Raw genomic sequence first — 21,148 nt, 5'->3', positions numbered from 1 at the left:
ACCGCCCTCGATCGTTTTTTCTCGACAGATAAATCGGAAAGAAAATCAAAAAGCTTGTTTTCGACGCGCATTAATCGGCACAGCGTGTTATGACGCCTCTCGCCTTCGCGTTGGTGAGAGAAAAAAAAAGAAAGGAAAGAGAAGGAAGTAGATAAGCAGAATTTGCGAGTGCGATAATTCACGCGGAGCAACCCGTTTGCTCGTCGATCAAAAATCAAACTTTTTTCCGGTTTTCATATGCGTTTTTAAGGATCGATCGTACTCCGCGCGCGTCGCGTCGGAGTCGTGCGCTCGTCTTTTCGCGCTGGTCAAGGAGTTGTTCGCCGAATCCTTTCCCTCTTTCACAATTGGCGCTAGCAAGTACAAGTAATAATGGTAATAGTAGCAATAGTATCGATAATGACAATAATGATAAAAATAATAATTATGACGATAATCGTAATTACAATAAAAGTAATAATAATAATCATAGATATTTATATATGTAACAATGTTAATACGAATAATAATAATAATAATAATAATAATAATAATAATAATAATAATAATAACATAAGATCTGCTACGTCGTAAAAAGCGCAGCACGTGAATCTTACAAAAAAGAAGTAGAAAAGAAAAAAAATCGGTTGGTAGTGAATTCGCTGGTATCGATGCGACTATCGATAATAATCCGTTTATGAACAATCGTCGAAAATTAACGCTACGCAAACGTAAAGGTAATATGGAGACTATGAGATCAAGTACATATTTGATATATCGATAACCGCGCGGGCAGCCGAGCGTGCAAGCTCGCTCCGATCTCGCTCGTCCGATGCCAACGCTGGATCTTAACCGCTGGATCTAGCGTCGGTCGTGCGCGCGATCGATCGGAGAGAAAACAGCTCGCGCTGTTATCCTCCCTGTGTGCTCGTTCCCGTTCCCGGAACGAAGCGACGCGCCTTCGCCTCCGCTCGACGATTTTTCTCCCCAATCTCACAAACGTAGCCCTTCCATCGCGAATTTCTCTTTTCCACCTCATTCCTTTTTTTTCTCTCTCCGAGGACACACCTCGGAGAAAGTAACATCTGATGAGGATATCTCGGGGATACCCAATACAATAATTATCTGAGCAAATTCTCTAAAAGTACATCTCGTCGCTTCGCGTCACGTCAGTCAGACTACACATCCATTCGATATCAACTCGGCGAAACGGCAAACTCTCGACGAGATACTCACGTGCGATCGATTGTAACTGGGCGTACGAATCGTTCTTCCATTTTGCTTATTTCAAATCATTATATTTGTCGAGGGAGTGCTTGGTGACCAATTCCTGCCGATCGCTTCGCTGTTCTTCGCGGGAGGACGCAACGACTATCGTCGACGTAGCGATATCTCGCGCATTATTCATTCTTCAACATCCATATCATTTTATCAATATATATATATATATATAATATATTATATACGTATATATTATATAATATATATTATACTATATATATATCTCTCCGTTAAAACAATGGACGCACAACATAAAATCGGTGTTCTTCCCGCATCTGTTTCATATTGCATTGAAACATGGTTCTTAAATCCTTGGAAATCCAGGATCATTTAAAGCAATCGACTAGCACGTCATGTTTCCTTCTTTCTTGTTTCCTGATCCATCAACGAAAACAATTTTATAACTTTACAACTTTAAAAAGCCCCCGGTTAATCTAAAATAGCTCTCTCTTTCTCTTTTATCGTTTCCATTGTATTACGTATCTTTACTTATGTATTGGGACAAATACAAATAAAAAGATAAAATAAAACCATGATTTTCGTTTTGACTTTTCGTTCTAATAACGTCTCAATTTGATAAAACATTAATAAATTTGCATTAAGTGTAATAATAATAAAAATCAAGGAAAGACACGCACAAGCCCTTTAACTCCAAAAGACGAAATAAGATGTAGCTTGAAAATTAAAATTTAATACAATATATTAATATTAGGTATTAATTAAATTTTAATTCAATTCATTTATATAATATATATAGTGTAATATATATAATTATATTACATTAATATATATTAATATAAATTATATTTATTAAAATTATATTAATATATGTATCATTAACTTTCACAATTTTTATATTAAATAAATTTTAATTTTAATTTTGCAGCTCTTTTAGATCATTTTAAAGTTGTAATTTTGACAGATTCGGAAAGAGCACCGATATTATGCAAAATACGTGCGTCGTTTGCACAATTGATGGAGATTTTACTTATACTTTAAGTATATATTATATTCTACTAAATACAGTTTCGATATATACAACAAAAAGCGGGCGGCTATAAGTCGCGCGAAGAAACTTGCTCCGCGAACATTCTTCATTCGCGTATTTCTTCATCATCAAATTATCATTTCGATTCGCCTACAAACCACGCGAGCTCAACCGCCCGCCCACGCTTATTTAACTTCATACAAAAGTATACTACAATACATATACAAAAAAAAAAAAAAGAAAACTCTGGATCCCGAAACCATCGCGCGCCGTGGCTATCGTTCGTCTTTTTCTTCTCGATCTTATGCCGCGCTCATGTTCGGAATATAAATAGTCAGCGATCGCTTGATCGGTTTAGAGCTCTAAAAATTTTGATTGGTTCGTAAGAAAAGTTCAATACCGTCAAAAGTATTAAGTTTCATGTGCGTCGCGGCAATCGTCATGTCAAAATCACACCCACGAAACGGGATCTATTAAATAAAATTTTAAATACATTAGATATTATAAACAGGTAGAAGACGGTGCGTCTCCCAATTCCACACCCAAACAATCGAGAATGTGGGGTATTGTTCATACCCAAACATCGAGAATGTGGGGATTTCCGAAACGAAAAGGAGACAACCAATAAAGGCCACGTAATGCTCTATTTGAATACATCTTAATGGCTTATTTACGCTAATTATCGCGAATTTTTTGTTACCCGCGAATATACTCGTTAATTCGTTAGAAACTGACTGCAAATCAAACAATCGCATCTCTTTTCCTCGAAAGGGACACATTCCGCCTCTCTGGATCTAACGACTGATCGGTTGCAGATTCGGTTGTACAAAACGCAAAACGCAATACGGAAAGCCACGACGCGCGACAGCCGAAGAAAACGCTCGTACACTCGAAGAGTAGTATCTACTCTGACGACAAGTAGAAAAGACGAAGACGTGCCATAGCGGATGATAATGCGTTCAGTCGAACTCGAGCGTGCGATCCGTGAAAAAGAATCGATAGCGATCGCGATGACGCGCGGTTATTCTCGCGCATCACATCGGCACGTCCGGTCGAGATCTTGAAATCGACCGGTTCGCGAAATACTCGCGGAACACGGCGGGCAAATTCCTTCCCTACTCGCGCAACGTGCTGAGGACAATTATTCGTAACGCTATTAGCAATCTCTGCGTGAAAAAAATGCTCGATACAAACCGATGATGCGCATTCTGTTTATCTTTGTTCTTCCTCCTCATTTTCTCTCTCGGCTTTTCAATAGCTGTTCCATTCTGTTGGAGCCGGGTCGTTGCTTGTATTGCCGAGTATGCTTGACATTGAGGACATGAGCTCCTCATTCGAGCGAGAAAATTCGAAGTCCATCTCGATGATATCCTCCATCTCGATGTCGGACGATAGCTCGGGTAACGATTGTTCAGGGATGTCACGAGGATCAAAGTTGTTCATGAGTTCCTCGAGCCTGACCGGGCGACCGATGTTGCCGATGAGGGCCTCATCGAGGGAGTCATCGAGGTTCATCCCCGCGGACCCTATCGTCGTCGTCATAGGAACGGACGACATAATGGACGATTGCGGCGTAAGCATCATCGGAGGGATGGCATTCATCATCATGGGCTCCCGCTTCACGTTGAAATTCGTCGTCTGTCGACCAGCGGAAACAGCGGAAGCCAATTGGAGACAAGGGCGATAGTCCATTCGCATCGTCGACGGCAAATCCAAGGAGGAAGCCAGACATATGTCCTTCGAGGCGAAACTGGTCTGATCCAATTCCATCTGCGGCTCCAACTTCGGTTCCAACAATGGTTCCTGCTTGATCTTGGTAGAAGCGACGTTGCAGGCCATAACGTTGTTGTTGGACGTGATGTTCTCGGGATTGTAGCTCTCGTCGTAGAAAGCGGACTCGGGCGAGTCCGGGGTGTCGCAGGTCGGACTGGTGGGCACCTTGGCGACAACCGTTGACGGCGCTGAGGTGTAATCGACATCAGAGTGCAGCATATGGCGCGTCGTCTCCAGAGGAGGCAACTCGATGGGTTTGGAGTTCGACCTGGACATCGATTTAACGCTCGATTGAGCCTGGAGCCTTTTCATCGGTTTCTTCAGCGTCTGCTGTTGATTGTTGTTATTATTATCGTTTCTGGTCCTTGCAACGTGACTAGCAGCGGGCGCCGCAATCGGCGACAGCGGTGACGAGGACGAGCTGGCTAATATCGAGGCTGGGCTGCTCGACGGCGTCGACAACATCGACGACGACGGTGATGGGGAAGGCGACAACGATATCGACGGCGATGGCAAAGATATGGACACCGATTTCCGCGATCTCTTCCTCTCCTTTGCCTTCGAGACCTCGACGGGTTTCGAGGTCTTTTTCCTGGGTCGGTACTTGTAATTTGGATACTCTGCCGCATGGAAATCCCTGAGTCGCTCGGCTTCCTCTTTGTAAGGCTTTTTATCCTCCTCTGATAATTGCTTCCACTTCTTCCCTAGTTTTTTACTGATTTCGGCATTATGCATATCCGGCTGAACCTCACAGATCTTCCTGCGCTCTATCTGCGACCAGACCATGAATGCGTTCATGGGTCTCTTGATGCGATTAGGACTGTTCTTCTTCGTCTGTAACAGATAAATCAGAAACGGGCATTCGTTTATTCCCTTTTCAACTCGTCACCCTAACTCAATTATTATTTTTAGGAAATTCTTATATTTAGCATATCTTCTCCCTCGACAATCGGTAATCCCGTAAAGATAATTTTCACAGTCGACATCGCGATAAATTGATGTAGGATTTATATCTCATTGTTAGATCAAGTCACAGAGTCTCGAAGTTTTGCCGAAAATATTGCCACGTCGAGAGAGAATCCTATGAGTCATAATATCGATACCCGTATATTTAACTCGACATCTGACCACGCGTGATTCTCAGCCTATGATACATCGAATTGACCGCGATCTTCGCATTAGACAAACACGACCCGGAATCGAACCAAGCCGCGTTCGATCGCGTTGAATGTGGGATGCGACGAATGCGGGTCGGCGTATCTTTTATTATTTTTTTTCTCTTTCCTCTCTTCGATCGAACGGCGGGGTAGAGCACTTATGTACGCGGAAAAAAAGACGAATGTACGGAGCGTAAGGTAAAACGAACCGGGAGAGACACGACACCCGGTAATAAAGCGAGCGGCTGCTCCCGTTTCGGCATAATTTCCGACATTACGCTACAAAGAAACGGGCGCGACACGGAAAGGCTCCTCGCCGCTCCTTGTCACGGAATCGAGGCCCCGAGGTTCGGCCGTCCCGTCGGTGCGTGCGTACGTGCGTGCACATGCACATGCGTGCGTGCCTGCGTATCGACACGTTATTCACAATTAGCCCGCAGCTGACGGAAGCGGGTGACCCAAGGCCGAGCTCGAGAGACACACTCGCATCTCAACTCGCCACACGGTGGCGGCCTTCGCGAGAACTTGACGGAGAGGCGAGCGATCGCGTGCGTGTACACCGCTCCGGGCTATATGCGCGTCGTTTCGTTGTGAGTACACGCACACACTCTTGCGCGCGCGCGCAAGACACGCATACGAGCAGCTCGACAGCTCCTGCGTGATAAACCGCGTAAAGACCGTATCACGCTAATCGCTCACCGAATGCTCTCTGGATTCGCGATTGCGCCGCGCGCGCAGATTGTTAGAAGATCGGATCGAGCTCCGAAATCTCGATTCGTCGGAATTCCGACCTCGTTGCGCGATGCGTCTCGCTGCGTTGACGCACACAATGACTTCATCTACGTTTACAGAGCGGTCTCCCGACGTGAATTTTCCCGACGTATACAATTGTGACTTAAAGAGGACGTGCCAAAGAAGTCTTTCATTCGTAAGAATATACTGCGAGAAGCATCGAGCCAATATAGTTCTTATTCTCGACACTATCAGTACCATAAACATAATATTAGTTGCATAATCCAATTAAATATAGATTATATCTCGATTTCTTTAAATAGAATGTGTGAAGAAGAAAAGCAGAAAAAAGAGAAGACAAGAAGCACTTCAATACTGTTTAAAATTCTATTCTTAGATATAATTAGATAATTTCATATCCATCACTAGATTAGTTGAACTAGCAATTAGAATAATTCAAATGTGATTAGAATAATACAACGTTTCATCTCCTCCTTTCGTTCCTCGCGAGACGTTTGAGAAACATTCGCGCAACCGCGTCGTTCCACGTTGATTAAAAAACACCGACAACGAACGCGATCAACATACGGAATGACGAACGGCGTTCCTCTTCCGCAATCGTGATCGCCGACGACGATAGAGATGGAGATCCATAGATCAAGTGTAGCTCGCCGACGCGCGGCGCGTCGTGCGTTATCGCTGGGAAAGGAACAGGAAGAGGAAAATAAGCCGTGCGTATTGTCCTTTTAGGTCGCGCGCGCGCAACGTCGAGTCGCGAATCGCGATTCGCGAGAATAGAAAAGAACGAACTCGGGGGGCCCCGCGGTAATGGGGTACACAGATGGGGCCCCGAGCCTCGGAGCTCAAGGATCGCTCGTCGCTGACGCACAGAGACAACGACGACGAACCGCTCTTGTAAATCACCTCGTCGCTTCCTAGTCGCGTGGCCGTGAAACACGGAATCGTCATTTGTGCCGCGAAACGTGAGAAAGTTTCAAATGGATATCGAGCCGCGGATATACCCCGCCATCGTCTGTCGGTTTCACGGCCGACCCGGACAATTCTCGTCGCGCCGACCGACGCAACGCGACGCGACGTTTCCCCGGAAGGTGCAGGCTCCGTTTGGTAATATTAGGCGCGTTAGAAACACACGACAATACTTTCCGGCGAAATAACTGAAAGAGTTTTCTAGAAACGCCAGGACGCGGATATATATCCTAAAACGTAGACTGAGAACAAGGGAAAGAGCGAATTGGAGATCCTTGCGATAAAAACTTAATTATTATTCAAAGACTTAAAAATATTTTATCTAGGTATTAGAAATATCTAAATATCTATATAATAATTTTATTTTAAATTTATTATGCAGATGTTTAAGGAGTGTCTAAAAATACCCATATAAAATCATAAACTATGAAATTTTACGATATACTTCCCCTCGATTTATATAGTGATGTAACGCGGATATCTTTAAACGATAAAAATAATATTCATTACGATACTTCTTTTACCTCGCTATCGCAATTATCCCAATTGACCGTATAAATATCTAGATGGTAATCTCTAATTGGTTAAATGGCCGATAACTATACGGCTGAACGGGCCGATCGTCAAGGCTGATTATTTCGGCCCGATGAATTACACGTCGTCATTCGCCGAAATTCGGCCGCGTTTCTCGCGCTCGCGAGAGATCCGATTTATGTAACCCCCGGTAGGGGGGACGGAGAACCTGCGGCACGTCTCGCGGAATATCTGGCACACAACACGTCGTATATATCGAGGCGGCCCGATCGTTTTGACGAGCTACACGCTGCAAAAATGAGAGAGATATCGCCGACCAGGCGGCGCGCGATCGGCGTAATGGATTCTCTCTCCTCTCAAGAGGCCGCAACGACGCCGCGCCGTGCCGCACCGTGCCGCGCCGGGCCCCGAACCCCGGGCCTTAATAAAACAAAAAGAAAAACCCATGCCGCCGCGATGGAGGTGAAGTCGTTGCGCTGCCCCCCCGGGGCCTCTCACCCTACCACCATCGGGGCCCGATAAATCATTATCCTCGCCGACCGGCTTTTACCTGCGACCCGTGAAAATCGCACGAACACGAAACCGCCAAATCGAGCGTGACCGTTGCTCGCGAGAGGATCAGCGTCGAAAGTGTATGGTTTCCGAGGGATGCGATGAGGTGGGTGGAGCCCCCCGTGTATATTCGGGACGGGGCTTGTGTAGCCCCGCCATATGTTCCGCTCGCGCTACAAAAGCGGTGCCATTAGAGCAGATATCTGGTCGCTACACGCTGGTATCTCGATAGATCGGAGAAAATAGTTTATGGACGGTTTTTACTAGCCTGAGCTTATATTGCCCGAATCTATCGCCTGCATCTTGCGTCTTAAGGGCCCGCCGGCACTCCTTGGAGATACAATAAAAGCGTTATACGCGTATCTACGGTAAATAGACGTTTATAGCGTTGAAGAAATAATTTCTACAGCTCACATGCATTCATTAATTTTACACGTGACGTATAACATAACATATGATTAAGTTTCAAGAATAACACGCGTGTTGCAAAGCAGTAAAAAAAAAACACATAGAAGACACATTATGCAGATCTTTATGCAGATCTTCTTTGAAAGACTGACGATCGTTAGATGTGCATGTTGTATTCTTGAGCAAAACTCGAGCGCCTTGCAAAATTCTAGCGTGAGTCCCGCGCGGGCGATTTAATCACAACGATATCGGGAGATAAATATATACCGGTTCTTGCAAAAGAGCGTGTACTCGCGCTCCCTCCTCGTATCGGCTAATTTCCCAGGCCGTCTCGCTCCGCGGACTTTCCACGAAAGAGCGGACCTTGGGCGCGACGTTGATGCACGCAGGGGGGGCCTACGAGGCGCGTTACGCAACGCGCGTGTAATTATCGAAACGCGAGCAGGGAGGATGAGGAATCGCGCCCGGGTTCTCTCGTCCGAGATACGAAAAAATCGCGCGCGCGCGCGAACGCAAGGGCACACCGCATTCTGATCCGCTCGCGATTTGCGTTGCTTATTAGACGGCGGTGTATGTTAATGCACGGCTAACGCCGTGCGTGTATTATACTTTCAGATGTCGACGGTCGACGTACCGGGATTTGCGCGGCGGAGATCGCGAGGCTGAATGTAGGTTACGAAGAGAGCCACGCGTCACCTTGCGCGCTCTGCGCCGCGCCGCGCCGCGTCGGACTCGCGATCCGATTCGCAATTTATATATATTCAGCGATTAGATCTGTGCCGTTAGACGCAAATTGGGGGACTCGGTCGGCCGGTTTTATAGCGTGCAAAAGAATTCGAGACCGTTGGCTTCGAGACTTTGTCGCTTCGGGAACCTTTCTCGCAGGCGTCAAGCTCGATTTGGCGTTATTGCGTGAGAGCAATATTTTTTTTACACTTATGATATAATTATATAGACATTAGAGACACACGTGTAGGCGAGTGGAAAAATACTGGTTCGCGTTAGGCTTGAGTAGTTCAGTGATGTGCAAAAACAGTCGCAAGCAAAAGGCTCTCTCCAGGTTCGGTTTGTTTGGAGTCATCAAAATAAAGTAAATTATAAAAATAGATAAAGTTGCGAGAGGGAAGAAAGAATACAGTAAGCAACATACATGTAAAAATATGGCTTTATTATAATTACAAACGTAATTATAATACAATATAATTATAATATAATATAATTATAATATAATATAATTATAACATAATATAATTATAACATTTTTATATGTTTGTGAAGCTATTTATGATATGTCTTTTAAAACGGAGATATATAGAGCGTGCTTTGGTAATTATAACCGCTGAAGTAATTATAGCAGGAGAATTCTCATACATTCTTCATCAATTTTCGCCGTTATCTTTCTTTAATGATCTTAAGTAATAATTTTTTTAAAAGTTTAAACGTGCATCGATAAACACGCCACGATATTTCCGTTTAGGAAAAAAGCTAAGTTTTATTTCATAATATCTCCTAACCGATCACGCACACACATTTCCACGGTTGCGTCTATACTCGGCGTTTACATAACATTTCAAATTAATGTCTGAAGCAGCCAATTAACAGAAACCATAGACGCGAGAAATTCCCGACGACGTAAGATTTCAGCGGCGAGGAAGAGACCGAGGATCGGATCGATTACCGGTATACACGAAACCGATGTTGCACATACACACGTACGGTCGTACATCGAGGGAAGATCGGGAATCAAACTCCTCGCGGTAATGCGAGAGAAGGAGAAGAGGCGACGGCGCGCGGCGTGTGCCCCGAAAGTAATTTCGTGACGCCCGGTCGTTATTTACGAGCGCTTCTCGCGCGCGCGCTCGCCTCTCGGCGGTGCATAATTTCGTGGCGTGCAACAAAGTGGCCGGCTGCTGTTTCTGCGGTAAAACAACCGGGCTCGCTTCCGTTGCTGCTGGAGCCCACACTCCTCTCCGTTGCCCTCTCTCGCTGTTGCCGCCCGGCCCTCTCCCCCGCGCCCGCCGATCCCACGAGCCGAACCGATCCGATCGGCGCGGCGCGCGGCGGCGGCTCGATGCACGATGGCCGCGTTTTCTCAACGCAGCTGTACTGGCCTTGGCCAACCCGCTCGATTCGCTACCGATCGGAACCTCCGTCGTTAACCCTCCACGCGCGTATATCGATTCCCCTGGCTATTCCGCCTGCGTTTGATGCCTGGAAAAATCGCCTCTCCCTCATCTCCCCCCCGTCACAAAGTAGCTCCGCACCTGCGTGCTCACGCACTCTCTCTCGTTTCAAAACTACCGTTGTACAAACAGCGTTCTCGTAAATTGCGTCGCCACTGGAACTTCCAGCGGAAGGATGCTGCGATCTGTGACATTCGCCAAACTCGAATTCTCGCGCGGGTTACGTGTAACGGCAAATTACATTTCCAGTCGGGATTGCAGCAAGCGTTTTGTCCGTTGTAACTGCTAAACGAAAAACTTTTGGAAAGGAAAAGATACTAAAAATAATTCCGTTGCAATTTTTGCGATACGTCTTTTATCTTATATAGTTCCTTGAAATTAGTCAATTTATAAAGGAAGAAATAATCTGTAAGAAAAGTGATGAATTGGAAGCTTAAACTATTCAAATGACGCGAGTCTGTAAACATGTCATTGACCTGATATTCCACAGAGATGCGTCATATCCGTGTCGTTTACAAAACGTCGGATGTTACCGCGTGGTAATACCGCAAAAGGATCACAGCGATGAACGATTTGGTAAAACCTGATAACGGAGTCCCGAGCCTCTTTCCGTTTTATCTGTCTCTCTTCCCTCTCCCTGTCTCCATCTATCGTCGCGACGTGTCGAGTCCCCGTCACAGTGATTCATCCAGCTCGCATAAGATTGTGGCACTTATAAAATACACAACGACGTGTCTGTGCCCGCCAGACCCCTTTTAAGTGCTTTTTAAGTACATCGGCTCTCAAAGCGTATAGTCACATGTATATTTCTAAAATCATCCAGTCCTCATTCGATAAGCCACCAATATTTAATTTCTACACGAATTCTGAATTTTTCTACTATTTTCTATATTAATTTCAACGGGAAGAGGTACAAAGCCTATGATGGAATTACATTTGAATAAATTAGAGCGAGCTAACACTTTTTGAAGCCGCAAAACGCCAAACAGCGTTAGTCCATTAGCACTTTTGAGATGATAAAATTTCTTCGGCATAAATCTGAGTCTACTAATGGCAGGTACTTACGGTAATTCTTTTCCACATTTAGATAATGTAATTTCTTTATTACGTTACACGTGTGGGACGTCGCGCGTGCGATTTTCGACCTCTCGTTTCTATTAATACCTCCTCGACCTCGTCAATGGAAATTTACTAGCGGTTCACTCGGGCCTCTCGCCTCGCGAAATACGCGCGACTTCGGTGCGAAGAAAAAAAAAGAACTACCGGCCTCCGGAGAGTTAAAATCAATTCTCCTCCACCGGACATTTGATCCAGCAGTGACCGTTCGTCTCGGCGAAGGCGAGCGATCGTACTTTCGTTTGACCTTCGCCGACACAATTTACCGCTATGAATCTGTCAACGCGACCTTGCAATAGACATTAATCTCGTCCGATCGACCGTAGAGAGGCCCGGAGAACGTTAAAAGCCTTCTTTTTTCCTTCCCTTCGTCGTCTCCCGGCGACACGCGAATCGCTTTTTTCACGCCGCAGAAGTCTCTCGTATAGCGTCGCTTACGAGACCCCGGGAACGTGATTTCCGGGTCGGGAATCAATCGCATCGTTGTTTTGCCCGGTTGCTTTTTACGCGATACCGATAGAGACGACATTGTGCAGCCGATACGGCAATGTCATTGAGATTAGATCGATATAGGATAAAGAGCACAACGATAGGCAAATAACCGATAACGCACGAAGATGTCACTTTATCGCGCGCGCCACGGACTTATTCCCCTGGCTATTATCATAAAGCCGCGTAAACACAAATATGTATTAGGGAAAAAAAATATTTGACAATATCTTATCGAACAATATTGTATCGTAGCGATAGCGAAATTTTATCTAAATTTACCTTTGAAAAATATATTTATAGATAAAATTTGAGAATAACGCTCTTAAGTTTAGATCCAACGAGCCCCCGTTTGTTTAGCGCATTTAGTACCGTAGTAGCGTCGTTGAACCAGAAGTGCAATGCAGATCCCATACAATGTACAGCTCTGTCCACCATGGCGCACAACAGAGAAAAAAAAATCCGCGAGTATATTTATAGCTATATCTCTTAAGCGGGCCGATCTCGTTGCGAGATAGTCTCCTGCTTTATATTCTCATAACCGTAACAATAACTCGCACCACCCAAGTAGAGAAATCCCAGTTCTTATCAGGATCTCTTACGGCCTCGCCGTAACTTCAATCTTTACGGCCGATTTTATGCATACCCGACAAAAGACAACTATTTCTCCCGTTCACCGGCGGGGCGACTACTTTTTCCACTTTCTTCCGCGTACGCCTCCTTCCGCGGAATCCGAGCGAACTTGCGCGAGATTCAGGGAAAGGTGGGAAGGGGGGGGAGAGGACTATCGTTCTATCGCTCGCATAAGTAAGCGCGAAGTAATTACAACGTGACGTGCTCGCAGCTCGTACGCGCGCTCGCGTAACTTTCAAGGAGCGAAACCGGCGCGGCGTTCTCATCCCGCCATTTCACTGTCGCTTTTGTAATACCGTTACACCGGTTAGCACGGCATTACGGCATCGCCGATGGTTTCACCGTCGCGGCTAATAACGCCTCGGTAGATAATCCGACGATTAGCGTAATTAACCCTGGCATGCATAACCTTTTTTTTCCCCCCTTTCCGTTTATATGGACCTGGAAACTCGAGCACACGGTGGATAGGAATTTTGTTTGGAGTAAATAATTTCGTTTCGGCTTGTCTCTTTTCAGGAAATAGTCTAGAATTTTTATTTGGATCCATATTCAAAAAAATAGAAATAAATTATATGACGGATAAAGGCCATCATTATCCAAAAGACCTCTCGTTAATGAACGTGAAGTTAAATTTTACAATATACACACAACACACATACACACGTAATCCTAAAAAAAAAACTTATCCGATATTGTTAATAAGTATTCCCTACCATATTTTTACAATATACATACACATTCACACAAACACACACCACACATAATGTATAATTCTAAAAAAATAATTTTTTATGCGATTTGTTAGTATTGTCCCATATGTTAGTAGTGGTACCCATGTTTCTTTCTTCATTTCGATCTATAAAAATAAAAAAAAAATAAAAAATAGTTTAACACTGCACAGACACCGTAAGTTTTTTAAGGCACAGTTGATTTTTCATTTATGATTACAGGAATGGCGCTCTTAAAAAAAATTGCAACAGGCTTATGTAAGTATAGAAATCACTTTTTGAAACCTTAAAGATGATACATGAATTTTTCTAGATTTGTTTTTAACACAGAAACGTTTTCAAAAAGCTCTTTGGACTTAAAAGTCCCAGGACGTCCTCCGGGTGAGTGCTCCAAAAACACGGTGTCCGCGCAGTGTTAATAATAAATTTAATAAAGTGTGCTAAATAATATTTTCATGCAACAAACTGATTTTTTCATTCCACCCAAATTGTCTAATTATTACATAGTATTATTCTCTTCTCTCTCAACACAATGCAAAACATTGTCTTTTATATATAATATTTTGTGTGCAGTTCAATATACAATTCAGTCATCGAGCATCGCAATTACAAATCCTCAGCTGCTCAAATGATACATTTAACTACCGTTTAGACTGCGTGTCTTCTATACAACTGTAGTTTAGCACCGAATAAAATGTACAGACATGTACTTTTCGATTTTTAATTGCACGACAGGAAAACCGCGTGATTCCATCGCAACACGATTGACGCTAAACGTGACACGGGCGCGCGGCGCGCCGCTCTCAGTAATCATTTTCGTAAATAGAATAATCGTGCGAGCGCGAAATGTCACGTTCACGCGTACGCGTGCGGGGGAAAGTGGCGGCGATTTGCTAACGCCAGTAACGCCGACCGCCGACAGCGGTAATAATTGTGCGCGGCTCGTTTCACGATGAAAACGCCGGGACCTTTTTTCCAACCGTCCGCGTCCGCGCACCACCGGATGCGCTTCCCAGAACATCCGACTTATCCCCCTCCGCGCCGACGCGTTATCACGCGAGCTTTCCGTGAAAGCGAGCCGATCCGCGTATCCGCTCGTCGCTTTTTACTCTCCCGATAGCAGAACCCTTCCCTTCCCCGTGAACCGGCGGAGATCGATGGAGTCTGTCCCTCGATTAAAATTCTGCGCTACGCCTGTTCGCGTCGCGTTGCAGCCAGAGGAGTTGCGGCCCTAAGAAACGCGTTATCTCGCCGTCGCGTACGCCGTGATTACTTTCAATCGCTCGCAGGTTGCAATAATCTTTTTAGATGAGCGAAGCAGATACGGATGTATATAGGGAAAATACCCGCGCAAGTAGCAAAGTTCAATGTAATTCGTCGATCGCCAGATGCAGGAGATAGATATTTTTCGACGACGAAGTGACTCAGGTTCCGGCTTGTGCTCGCCGCGGGAATTATGTTCAATGTCGATAGCAAAAACGCGTATATTTAACGGTAAAACGCGCGGCGTGTGTGAATCTAACGAAACTCACGTCACGCGAATGCCGGCAGCACGCGTTCGACTTCGAAATCGTCGTTAACGTCGGTGCGCGCTTGTCTCTATTAGAAAGGCTCGCGTATACCGTCAAGGCTACAGGTAATCGGGATAATTTGATGGGATTGTACCTATCAGGAAAGGAGGAGGCGAACGGGCGACGGCGAGGGGGTGGAGGGGGGATGGGGGCGAGCGAAGGAGGGAGACGGAGGAGGCCAGAGAGGCCGAGAGCAGTCAAAGAGAAGTTCAGAGGGCCAATTTACCGGACGAGATTAAGCCCGCGAGAAAAAGAAATTGGAATCGAGACGAAAATTACGGATCCCACGTTGCCCGCCGAGTCCTTTTTTCGTCCTTCCCGCGCCGCGCCCCAACACACACGAGCGGGTTTATTTCCGAAAGCGACGGTAAATCAAACGTCGAAAAATGCGCGCACGGCACAATATTGGTATCGGACGTGATCGCCGTGCTTAAGGGAACGAAATTCAAAGTCGAACCGAGATAATCTCAACTTGCGGAAACCAAAATGAGTTAGGTTCACACACTTAACGGTGTCTTAATGTCGCGTATAGTATACAGATACATTTATTCCAGAAGTCTCAAGTTTCAATTTGAGCAAGAGATCAATGACAAACGAATCGTTCGATTAAAAAAAAAATACAACGTCAACGTTTCGAAGACATCCAGAACCGTACGATATTTTCCTTCTCGTTCCCTCTTATTGTCGCGCACTCCAGACGAGTATCATGACGCACTTGTTGCGGTTTCACGCGAGTATCGCGAGGCGGATGCAATGAAGATTTGATAACGCGCAGTGCGACGTTACGGCATGTCGAGAGAGAGAGATTAAGATGGCTAACGCAATTGTGCGATGCAACACGGTCAAACAGTTATCGAATCAGAAAAGGAAAATATCCTGTGTATTTCTTTCGATGCAGATAAAACAGCGATTGTGTATCTTGAATCGTTTCTCATTTTTTATATTATTAAATTCAATATTGATCTCCGATATTAATCGCCGCGAAGATTAAGTAACGATGCGAAATTGATCTCTTACGACAATATTAACTTCGAGATGTGTCGTAACTTGTCGTAATTACATATACGAGGAAGATGTACGATTTAAATCCACATCTCTCTCGGGCATGCACGGGTTAAGTAATAGGACCGCCAACGATCCGCGAAACCACGGATGCTGAGCGGAACGCTCATATTCTCGATTCGTGCTTGCGGAGTTCGATCGATCGGCTGAAATGGACGATCGTGGTGCAACCGTTGAATTACAGCCTCTCGAACGATCGCGGCGCGGCGTGGCGCGGCGCGGTGGCCGGAGTCGTGCGTGCGAAATCAAAAATCACGACGATGACGCGATCGATCGATTATTCCGCGCCGCGAACGGATACCTTGTATACCGTGTGGCCGCGCGCGCGCGCGCGCGCGTACCGGGGAATGTTATTTCCCCGGAGCGATACAAAATACATAACCGCGGCGGAGGACTACCTGGACGGACCGAACTCTAGAATTAGAGACCTGAGTCATTAAAGTCCCGAAGGATAATTGACTGGTCTCGAAGGAGATTCGAGACTCGGGGGACCTACTCAGAAAAATGTCGGTGTATCGAAGCCAGAACTCCAAGTAATTACGCGTACGAGGGAGGAATATCCGGTTCGTATATCGGGACTCGGGAAGCAGAGCCCGAGGTCTGGAAATACCTACGAATTTTCACGCGAGCCATATGGCACCCCGGCTCCTCGTCACCCACGAAGGAAAGACCGGCGCACGCATACCGCACGCACGCCGGAAACGCATGGGTTTAAAAGCAAGGATGGTGTTTTTAGCGCTGCATGGGTCCGCTGCAGGCAATACCCGAAAAAAAATCGTGCCCCTAAGGATCTTTCTTTGAGGTTTCTCGAAACCGTCCTTTCGCCCGAGACCCCGAGACCTTTCGAGGAAAAATTTTCCGAAAAGGATTAAGTTAATCCGATCAACGTTCCAGCGAAAAAATATTGAAAATCCACCTCGTTATTTTTCTGGTGCCTGATAATATTCGATTTACATCAGAATTGCGAATTCCCGATATTTTTGATATTATATGCTAAACGTCAATCTCTCTCGGCAGCAAAGGACGGGAGGATAAATACGCTTCTTTATTTAGAAAACGACTGATTTCTTTCGGTCAAAGGCACTGCCGCAAAAAGACTTCGCCGATCGATACATAAGCAAACGAAAAAAAAGTTACTGTTTATGAGTACGTGTCGAGGAGACGGGGGGTCTCGCAAACAAACATCGGCCAACGATATTTTGCGTTTCGTCTAACGAGTTATCTCGATATACCATCACGTTCCATCAAAAAGGAATTTTAGACCGAGTCGATTATTGCACCGAATCATTAGGCGGTAGATTGAGCCGATCGGCGAGACCTCGCCTTTACGGTTGTTCCACTTTAAAATAACGTCTACCGCTCGTTTCTCCGCGCAACCAGGAGTTTCTATCACTTTTCCGATACAGATTGCGGGCATCAAAATCGAGACAAACAATTTCTTCGGTTTAATATTTAATTGTTTTATTTTTATAAATAATAATTTAAAAATTCCGTGTAAAAAAAAACAGAAATTAATTTTTGACACGTGTGAGCTTTCGTTGCTATTACAACAGCTTAACGCACGTAATGAAATCTAATAGAAATCACGAAAGCCCGCTTTCAATTACGCAAAAAAAAAAATACACGGGAAATTGCCCGGTGAACAATTTCGTGCGTGCGGCGTTTCGAGAAATCATCGCGCATCGTCATTTCCAACTGTGTAACTAACGTGATCGTCCGTCGTAAATTCATAAAAGTCGCATCGATGAATACGAATGAGAATACGCCGTGAAGCAATAAATTTCGTTAATACTAGAGATTTATGTACTTCGCCACGTGCGCCGATAAAAATGTAGTTTACGGCCCACTTTGAGGCGCGCACGTTCCTTCGACGTTATTAACGATATCGCAAACCCGTCGTTTTGCGCTATTTTCGCCGGTCGAGCCTCGCGGTAACCGCGGGGAAAGCGTACGCGGGGACGTTAATCCGGCTTAAGGAAGACCTTCGATGCATCCGTGCAGCAATATTTGGCAGTAAATCTGTGACGAGACTAAACAGCGCGTTTCGAAATCTTTACCTGCGGCCGCGCTTTCAAAATAAACAGCTTGACCCTCATCATGCAGCAGACCCGAGGAGTTTCAGACCCTGCCGAATACATGCTGCAGTCTTTTTTCCCTTTGATTACCAGGTATTATTAAAAGGTTTCTTTTGGGAAAGAAAGAGGAAATCTCGCCAGGTAAATGCGGGGCCCAAAATTCAACCCTGGAAACTCTTGTTCCACCCAACAAAATTCTATTATAGATCCGAACAGAACCCGCTTTACATCAACCGTGAATCAATTTAATAACCGGGTCGCAGGGCATAGGCTACGGTCCGAATGCAGAGCGAATCTTGTCTAATGCGAAGAGATTTTTATCTCGGCGGTCGCAAACGACGCGGGATGTGAGATGTGACTGTCACATCCTGCGAGCTACATATCCATTCGGTTCCGCCGAATATCGACAATATGATTTTAGTTTCTCGCGATGTCTCAGGTAGAAACTTGCTGCTCTTCCATGAGCCCTTTTCGATAGCTTTAATATTTATAACTGGTGTCCGTTTGAAAGAAAATACCCTCGAAACTCTCGATAACACGAGTACGGGATTGTAAAAATGAAGGTTTCCGTTGCAGGTGGTAAAAATAATATAGTCCTTAAGTATTTTTTTCAAATGGACATCAGCCGTGATGAGTGAAGTGAAATACAATACAGGGTGTTTCGAATTTCGGATAGGATTTCCTGAAATTTCTTTAGCATGCCCCCTTAAGTTTCCAGATAGTTTAAAACCCGGAAAGAATTTTTTTACATACACACAAGTTTCACATTTTCCAAAAGCTTACTTTTTCTAGCATGCTCCCTTAAATTATTGTTTAAAAATAGATTAAAAATTGATTGACTATTTTAGCGCACCCCCAGAAATTTTCAAACAAGATTTAAGATTCCTTTTAAAGTTGACTTTTCTATATAGCATGCTCTTTTAAATTTCCCGGTAAAGGTCTTTTAGATGCATATTTATAATAGGTTTTTTTCTCTATCGGTTTCTTTAATTTTTCTCTCACTTTACATTCAAAGTAAGAAAATTGTAAAAACCGATTCACTTCGGAGTATGAAACAGATAAATTTAGAAAAACGCTGAAAAATGATTTGAAATATAAAAGTGTAATCCTCTTTGGAATAAAAGAGGAAAAATCTGCGGATCTTCCGAGATTCGAATTTCGGGGAGAATCACTGGAGAATTTTCCCGAGGGGACAGAAATCTCGGTTCTAATTACCTGCGTGGCGTCCGAATACGGCGTGGGAGAATCCTTATTCACAAATAACGATCCAAACATGATTGTCACCCCCGAGGAACTCGAGGGGCTCTCTTGCTGCGTTGGCACCATTTTCGGGCCGCTTCCGAAAGAACTCCACGTAACACACTTCACTTCAATTGAACAACGACGTCAAGTCGGCGACTCGCATCACAATCGCGCGCGCTTTCGCCGACGACGGGACTCGAAGGACTATCTCTCGTCGTTTCGATCGATCACTCTCGTCGCGGACGATTCCCCTCGCGGGTCTTCTCTCACCAGATTCGACGGCACCTTCGACGAGACGGATCCGAATGATCTCGCGGCGCGAGACGGCGTGTTTCGCTGACACAATCCGAAAAAAAACCCCCTCGCTTCCGCGAAACGAAACGAAACTCGAGAAACGTTGCGTTCAAAGGATTGAGCGGCTTGTCGGCGGGCGAAAAATTACGAAAGGACGTAGTGTCTCCTCCCTCGTGAACGCGACTCGACTGTGGAGCGTGGATGATGGACCGTGGCGCGATCCAGCGCGTCGCTCGCTATCCCTCCGATCCGGCACTACGTAGGGAACACCTCCTCCACCTCCGGCTGCCGCGGCTTATCTGTGCGAGAGACGCGACGAGACTGAAGACTGAAGGAGTCTCTTTTACGGCCGCACGTTATATTCCGCAGCCACGTGCTCGCCGAGCAGCGATAAAAGCGGCGCGCGCGCTAATCGTTTACCCTTCCGTCGCTCGAGTGGACTCCCCCTTTTTTTCCTCCTAAAGCTCTCTCGTCCTCTCCCGGGTATGTATCCGGATATCGACGACGTGCACGCGCGTTCGAAGACTTTTAAACTCGTTATTTAGACTCCTCTCACAGTCGCTCGTCGATCACGAACTGACATCCTCGCCCGCTCCGAAGAGAACGTTTCGATGCTCGCTCCACGAGCGCTCATGAGCTACTAGTATCGCGTGATCGGCCACCCGAGTCTATAGCTCAACGCTCAGCTGTGACTGCTGTGTGAGGAGTATCCCTACTCTCGGTCGCGGCCACACCGCAGTCGACCAATCCGCATCTGACGATCTTCTCCCCCCGCCTGTCCCTCTTCGTCCACTGCACCTCCGTACACCGTTCGCACTCACTCCGCCGCGCTACGTCGAGTTGCGCGCACGCATACGCATGAGTGCGTCGCTTGCCTGCCTTTGCCTTGCCCGTCTATCCCTCCAATCGCTAATCAGCCACTGTCAGTGTCAAACACGGTCGCCAGCTTCTCGCCCCTCACGCGTTGCGCTATTATTTTTTTTTTCTGGTTGGGCCTCGAGATTTTAACTTGAACTAAGGGAGAGCCCTTACGGGATGATTATCTTACAACGGGATAGCAGAGGATGGATTTAATTATATTTAAAAAAAAAAATGATTGTATCGCAATCTTACTGTGTATAAAAAATGCAGATAAAAATTAAAAATCTCGCGTTGTAAACTCGCAAGAATTGTTCTCGGGTTAAAATGAGGACTCGAGTCTCCGGGTGTTTGTGTTAGCAGCGACGAGTCGGAGGCCGCGGATAGAAAATAAAATCCGGGCCCTCTTTAGTTTGGTTTATTTAAAGCTCAAACGTTATATAGATAAGATAAGGGCAGGAATACTCTCGGGGAGTAGGCGCAGATGAAAGCGAGTGACCTGATAG

General features: G+C 45.5%; 1 protein-coding gene across 1 annotated transcript; it reads right to left on the bottom strand.

The window, feature by feature from the left end:
• Positions 1-2,100: 2,100 nt before the first annotated feature.
• LOC112468396 (transcription factor sem-2-like) lies at positions 2,101-20,434 on the bottom strand. The gene is made up of 2 exons (XM_025037538.1): positions 19,464-20,434; positions 2,101-4,855 (listed from the first exon to the last, which is right to left on the bottom strand). The coding sequence occupies exons 1-2, from the start codon at positions 19,572-19,574 to the stop codon at positions 3,500-3,502; spliced, it is 1,467 nt and encodes a 488-aa protein (XP_024893306.1). The 5' UTR covers positions 19,575-20,434; the 3' UTR covers positions 2,101-3,499.
• Positions 20,435-21,148: the final 714 nt, after the last annotated feature.

The sequence above is a fragment of the Temnothorax curvispinosus genome, unplaced genomic scaffold (assembly GCF_003070985.1).
Source record: "Temnothorax curvispinosus isolate PA1 unplaced genomic scaffold, ASM307098v1 QBEX01018442.1, whole genome shotgun sequence".
In the NCBI taxonomy this organism is placed as follows: domain Eukaryota; kingdom Metazoa; phylum Arthropoda; class Insecta; order Hymenoptera; family Formicidae; genus Temnothorax; species Temnothorax curvispinosus.
Note: the sequence above shows the minus strand (reverse complement) of the source record. Positions and strands in the feature narration are given on the sequence as shown.